This window comes from Mandrillus leucophaeus, unplaced genomic scaffold (assembly GCF_000951045.1).
Source record: "Mandrillus leucophaeus isolate KB7577 unplaced genomic scaffold, Mleu.le_1.0 Scaffold83, whole genome shotgun sequence".
NCBI lineage: Eukaryota > Metazoa > Chordata > Mammalia > Primates > Cercopithecidae > Mandrillus > Mandrillus leucophaeus.
The window spans coordinates 2424767-2431600 of record NW_012109030.1 but is presented as its reverse complement, the minus strand read 5'-3'; the positions used below and the strand labels follow the sequence as shown (position 1 = coordinate 2431600).

Sequence of the window (6834 nt, the reverse complement as noted above, 5' to 3'; positions counted from 1 at the left end):
GTCCGGCTAGTTTTTTGTATTTTTTAGTAGAGATGGGGTTTCACCATATTAGCCAGGATGGTCTCGATCTCCTCACCTTGTGATCCACCCGTCTCGGCCTCCCAAAGTGCTGGGATTACAGGCTTGAGCCACCACGCCCGGCCATGAACTGGTTTCATATTATTTCAGAGTAGCATGGTTTTGACTACTAAACACCACAGACACCCATTTGCTTATTTTTGATTTTTGATATTCTAAGACATAGATTTCTTTAAAAATCTTCTTAAGGGGACAAATCTCCTAATTTAAGACCTAGATAAACCCAAGATTTACCAGTTTTTAAAAACAGTGATGTTACTTAAATTCACGAGAAACACCATTCTCTTTCAGATATAATTACTTCAGTGGAGTGGGAGGAGGGGGTTAAAGTTTACAAAAATTGGAAAAATAACTGACAATTAAATACTGGCTTACTTGTTCAGAGAAATAATTTTTTTTTTTTTTTTTTTTTTGAGATGGAGTCTTTGCTCTATCATCCAGGCTAGAGTACAGTGGTGTGAACTCAGCTCACTGCAATTTCCGCCTCCTGGGTTCAAGTGATTTTCCCGCCTCAGCCTCCTGAGTAGCTGGGATTATAGGTGCCCACCATCATGCCTGGCTAATTTTTGTATTTTTAGTAGAGATGGGGTTTCACCATCTTGGCCAGGCTGGTCTTGAACTCCTGACCTCGTGATCCACCTGCTTTGGCCTCCCAACGTGCTGGGATTACAGGCGTGAGCCACTGCGCCTGGCCCAGAGAAACAATTTTTTTTAATGCAAAGACAATTTCCACGGATGTACCAAAGCTTTGTCAGGAGTCACCAAGACACTTAGGGTACACGTAAAAATATTTCCAAATACTGATGCTTTGTCCTTTAAGTACTCCAAGCATTATTTTTTTGTTTTGTTTTGTTTTGTTTTGTTTTGAGACGGAGTCTCACTCTATCACCCAGGCTGGAGTGCAGTGGCATGATCTCGACTCACTGCAACCTCTGCCTCCCAGGTTCGAGCAATTCTCTTGCCTCAGCCTCCCGAGTAGCTGGGACTACAGGCGTGCACCACCACGCCTGGCTAATTTTTTGTATTTTTAGTAGAGATGGGGTTTCAACGTGTTAGCCAGGATGGTCTTGATCTCCTGATCTCATGATTCGCGCACCTTGGCCTCCCAAAGTGCTGGGATTATAGGCATGAGCCACAGCGCCCGGCCAGCATTATTGTTTTAACCTCTGCCAGTGCAATTCTTTATAAAATTCACAGCTATATTTCACTTCCTTCTTAAACAAGGAGTTAAGGAACACAACCTACATTATTTTGTTGTTGCTTTTGAGTTCATAAAAGTCCAATATTAGTGTAATTTGTTGTTATAAAGGTGCGTTGTGAGATGACTGACATATGTATCCCCACATTAAATACCATTAGAGGCTGTAGTGGGTATGCTTTGTGTTACTTTTGAGATGGGGTCTCACTCTGTCATCCAGGCTGGAGTGCAGTGACATGATCATAGCTCACTGCAGCCTTGAACTCCTGAGCTCATGGGATCCTCCTGCCTCAGCCTCTCAAGTAGCTGGGACTACCAGTGAATGCTACTATCCCTGGCTAATTTAAAAAAAAATTTTAGAGATGGGGTCTTGTTGTATTGCCCAGGCTGGTCTTGAACTCCTGGGCTCAAGAGATCCTCCTGCCTTGACTCCCAAAGTGCTGGGATTACAGGTGTGAGTTACCATGCCCTGGCCGGTGTATGCTTTTTATAGCCTTGAGTCTCTTCCTTCACTGCTAGGAAGCTCTCAAGGGGACCTACGTCTGGCAGTTCCTTCAACCTGCCTTACAAAAGCATATAATGGCAGGGCGCAGAGGGTCACGCCTGTAATTTCAGCACTTTGGGAAGCTAAGGCGGGTGGATCACCTGAGGTCAGAAGTTCAAGACCAGCCTGACTAACATGGTGAAACCCTACCTCTACTAAAATACAAAAATTAGCCAGGTGTGGTGGCGGACACCTGTAATCTCAGCTACTCCGGAGGCTGAGGCAGGAGAATCGCTTGAACCCAGGAGGCAGAGGTGGCAATGAGCTGAGATCATGCCATTGCACTCCAGCCTGGGCAACAGGAGCGAAACTCCATCTCAAAAAGCAAACAAACAATAACAACAAAACCAAAACATACACAAAAGCATATACTAATCTGCAAGATGGGAAAACTGATAGCTGAGACTGAAATACATCTAAAATTAAAGTTCACTTTAATGCATGGGCTTTATGGCATTTATTTTGGTACTTAAGATGTTTCTTTTCCTTCCTTTGTTCCTCTTCAGTCATAATCTAGGTATTTCAGATTCAGAGCGTGGGACATTTCTGTGCGTGGTTCATGCTTATATCACGACAAAAACAATACCATCAAGGGAAACACATTACTCTTTTTTTTTTTTTTTTTTGAGATGGTGTCTCGCTCTGTCACCCAGGCTGCAGTGCAAGTGGCACAATCTTGGCTCACTGCAACCTCTGCCTCCTGGGTTCAAGCGATTCTCCTGCCTCAGCCTCCCAAGTAGCTGGGACTACAGGTGTGTGCCACCACACCCAGCTAATTTTTGTATTTTGAGTAGAGACGGGGTTACACCATGTTGGCTAGGATGGTCTCAAACTCCTGACCTCGTGGTCCGCCCTCCTCGGCCTCCCAAAGTGCTGGGATTACAGGCATGAGCCACTGCGCCCAGCTAAGGGAAACATATTACTTTTAAAACAGATGTGAAGTGTAAATTTTCTTAGCATGGTGATATAAAGTCATTGTGACACATTTTTCAACATCTGTTCAGGAAAGACCTCCGTCAAATCAGTTACTTTGTGAGTCTAAGTGCTAATTCCAGTGATAATTCCACTGCTAAAATATTTGAACTTTCATTTCAGAACTGCCTTCGTGGTTCATTTGCAAGAGACACCTTTTAATCACAGCACATTTCGACCTAGCTCAGTCACCTGCTTTATTCACCAGTCTTGAATGTGCATGACTTTTAGATGTCTTTAAAAAGAAAAATCATAAAGATTTGCCATTTGAGCATACAGATTTGCCACCAAGAAAGAGATTCACTAACGAAGGCTAAAGGCAGTGCAAGTAATATAGATTCTAAAGGCAGCTTGAGCAACAGAAGCCATTGCTGGAAATAATTCTCCTGAGATGACTATTTTGAAAAAAAAAAAAGTTCTAGAATATTTATTGGTGTAACATAGGTTAAAAAAATAAACTGTTAGTCACATTCTGAAAGATATGCGTTAATGGACATATCCTAAATGGAGGAGAAGATACTCTTAGACACAAAGCAACTGGTTTGCGTTTAAGCCTTTTTGGAAATGTCCCACCAGGCTTTCTGCCCTCAATGGTGACTTCCCACTAGCATCTCTGTGGAGTGCTTTTCCCTACATGTGTGCCTACACCAGGCCACAGCTGTTTCAGGAATTAGGGAGGAGATCTTGCTGGTCTCTGTGGGCTTTTGATGAAGAATTCCCTATGGCAGCTGTCTGAACCAAACAGGCACTCAGGACTATTTTCTATGCATTATTCTTACCCTAGATGGAATATTTTCAACCAGAAGCCCCCCACCCCCACGAAATACCTTCTTTCCATCATTTCATTTTCAGACTTTTAGCCATTTTTGAATAAGATGTGATCTCCCACTTGAAGTTATTTCCAAAAGCATACTTAGCCTGAACCCTCAAAGACCAAAGCAACTGAGCCGCATCATCGCAAGTGTTGGCTCCGTGTTACCTGGGATGGGAGGGGACATGGCGGCCACCCAGTACCCCAACTGGGGGGCAATGTACGTCCACGTCAGCTGGCTGCCTTCCTGGTGCACAAGACCCAGACCGCTCTTCAGCCACGTTCCTGTGGAATTGAGAAAGAGATGTTAGCTACAAGCACACCAAGCTCCTTTGTAAGGCTTAAGCATATTGTAAAAGTCATCTTAAATATCTTAAATGTCACGTTTATGACCTATAAGATAACTGAGGTGGCCAAAGTGTCATCTAGGGACCCCAGGCAGCTTTCTGCAGAAATTCTTTTCAATTTCCCTTCAGGGAAAGATGAGCAACTTTAGTGTTCCTTTGCCTTCTCAATTAAATTACTTTCAGCCACTTTATCAAACACCCCTCCTTCCAAACACAGACGATTTTAGCAGAAGCCTTTGGACCTCAGAAGCAGAATAAAGGCAGCATGATGGGGGCTCGTGGGAGTGAAAAGAGAGGGGGAAATCAGGCTCCATTCAAGCTCTTTGTCCTTGAGCAAATTTTCTATCCACAACTGCACACTGGCTATATCAGAATTACCTAGGGGTGTTTTGAAAAAATAGATCCCTTCATCCCATCTTTGCAAATTCTCACCCAGTAACCCTGGCTTCGGTGAGCAGTTTTAAAAGCTTCCAGTTTGTTCCAATGCTGGGAAACGCCAACTACGTCAAGGTCTCTGCTGTATCTCCCAGTTATTACATTAGCTAGCATCTGAGAGTAACGCGCACCTACTATGCACTAGCTATTTGCAGCATACGTGTCTTATAATACACCATCTATAACTCTCACCACAACACTGAAGACTGGTGAGTTATAAAACTTTTCCAAGGCCTCTCGGTGGCCAAGAGCGGAAAAGAACCTGGGGCTGCCTGACCTCGAGGCTGTGCTCTTTCTTCTGCTCTACCACGCTGCATTTCTTAGCAACCTTCCCAGCATTTGATTGCATTTTTACTTTGTGAAGTTTCTAGGAGCAGACTCATTGAAGAGGATGAACTTGCCCAAGGTTGTTGGGCTATTTCCCAGCCAAAAATGGATGCCTTTTCCTGGGCTCACCTGCAGAGAGCCTTGCTCTGAGGCCTGCGATGGCAGCTGTGGGGGCAGAAGGCCAGGGAGAGGCGGGGTGAACCTCTAGACGGCCCGCGCACCCACCCTGATCTATCAGCATGGAGATGTCGCGGCATACACAGGGCTCCTGCGCAGCTCACCTCCCTCCTATAGTCATCCCCACCTGAAATGGCCACGTGGGTGACCCTGTGGCTGTAAGGCCTAAATAGACCAGCTGTGCACCAAACGCAGGCATGTGTCATTTAACAGGGATACATTCTGAAAATGCATCGTTCATCGCTGTGTGAACATCATAGAGCGTCCTTATGCAAACCTAGATGGTGCCGCCTCCTGTACACCTGGGCTACACGGTCTAACCCATTGCTCCCAGGTTACAAACCCGTACACCATGTGACTGCGCTGAATACTATAGGCCACCGTCACACACGGGGAAGTGTCTGTGTATCTAAACATAGAAAGGGTACAGTAAAAATACAGAATTATAGTCTTAGGGGATCACCATTGTATATGTAGTTCGTCGTTGACCCAATCGTCATCCTGTGACTCATGCCTGTATTCTACCCAAATGCTTGCCTTGCTTAGCTACATGCCTCATGCAGAGGTGGCAGTAGTGGATTTTTTTTCCCCTTGAAGAAAGAAACAATACTTGGGCTGCTTCGAGGCCTTATCAGTTGCCATAGCAACATTCTAATGCAGTGGGTGGAAGAGGCCCTTGGTGATGCCTCCTTTGCAGCCGCTCCTCTGCTCACATGGCAGCTGCACACAGCGGGCAGGTGGGAGAGGTCGGGCATCAGCAAGGGCTCAGCATCGCCCCCTTCCACAGGCTGGATCACTGTGCCAGCGGGTTTGGGCTGCAGAAAGAGCAGAATGTAAGCAAGGTTTTGCAAACGGGTATGAGGGAAGGGATGCCCGGTTCTGGTCCGTTTCCCGAAGCGCACCCTCCTAGAGATCACCCTGTTCTACAGGGCTACTCTACTAGGGGAGCGACAACGTAAGATATTTGAGGAAAAGGGGCCAGGCATGGTGGCTCACGCCTATAATCCCAAAACTTTGGGAGGCCAAGGCAGGAGGATCACTTGAAGCCAGGAGTTGGAGACCAGCCTGGGCAACAGTATACATACACCTCTTTAGTTCCTGCTAGGCAGTCTTCACAATGCACACCTCTATCCATTCTGTGACTCTGCCTGCAAATGTAGCTCCAACCTCATGTAGTTTTTCTCTCTTCCAAAAATCTACCCAGTCTTTCAAGATTCAAATCCAGCCCAGTGTTTTCCCAGAGGCCCTTCTAGGACACATGGGTCTTCCGTGTCTCGGCACATCCTGGGCAAGTATTACTACATCATCCATTTGCCAAACACACATGTTGCTTTTGGTGGCCAGCCTGTGGGCCTCAGTCTTATCTCCTTTCTTAGACTGTAAACTCCATGGGTGTGGCCTATGTCTTGTGTTGCTTTTGTCTTCTTCTCAGCGCCTAGAGATACCCATAGAGTAGGAACTCCAGAGAACTTCAGAATGAGTGGAAGCTACAGATGCAATAAAAAATAACATCTGGTAACCTGTGAAAGGCTGGGTGTGGTAGGCAGGGAAGGATATCCCCATGGCAGTGTGACCACGCCTGGGATGCTGCCCTTTCAAACTAAAGGGAACAGAACCAGCTGGGAAAGAGCCTACCATGGCTAAAGTGCGACACTGTTTGGGGTTTCAACAATCATGCTGTTACTGGCAAAAGCATTTCATGCTTTCCGTGTTTTGTGGGAGGAAATAAGCCCCAGGGAGTACGGGAATTAACAAATTGTGTACTAGAAACACATGCTTCTCATGGCGGAATCCTGATGCCACTGTGGGAGGCAGACAGTTTCACCACCACAGCAGTGGACACCAGGGCCAGGATTCTTTTTTTTTTTTTTGAGATGGAGTCTCGCTCTGTCGCCCAGGCTGGAGTGCAGTGGCCGGATCTCACCTCACTGCAAGCTCCGCCTCC

At 46.0% G+C, this 6834-nt stretch overlaps 1 protein-coding gene across 1 annotated transcript in view; it reads right to left on the bottom strand.

Annotated features, from left to right (window-relative positions):
* The window catches only part of FAM171A1 (family with sequence similarity 171, member A1), a 73923-nt gene that overhangs the window by 13538 nt on the left and 53551 nt on the right, over positions 1 to 6834 (bottom strand). Inside the window, exon 5 of the mRNA XM_011968111.1 lies at positions 3772 to 3888. Within this exon, the coding sequence (XP_011823501.1) occupies positions 3772 to 3888 (117 nt within the window). The remainder of the gene's footprint in view (positions 1 to 3771; positions 3889 to 6834) is intronic.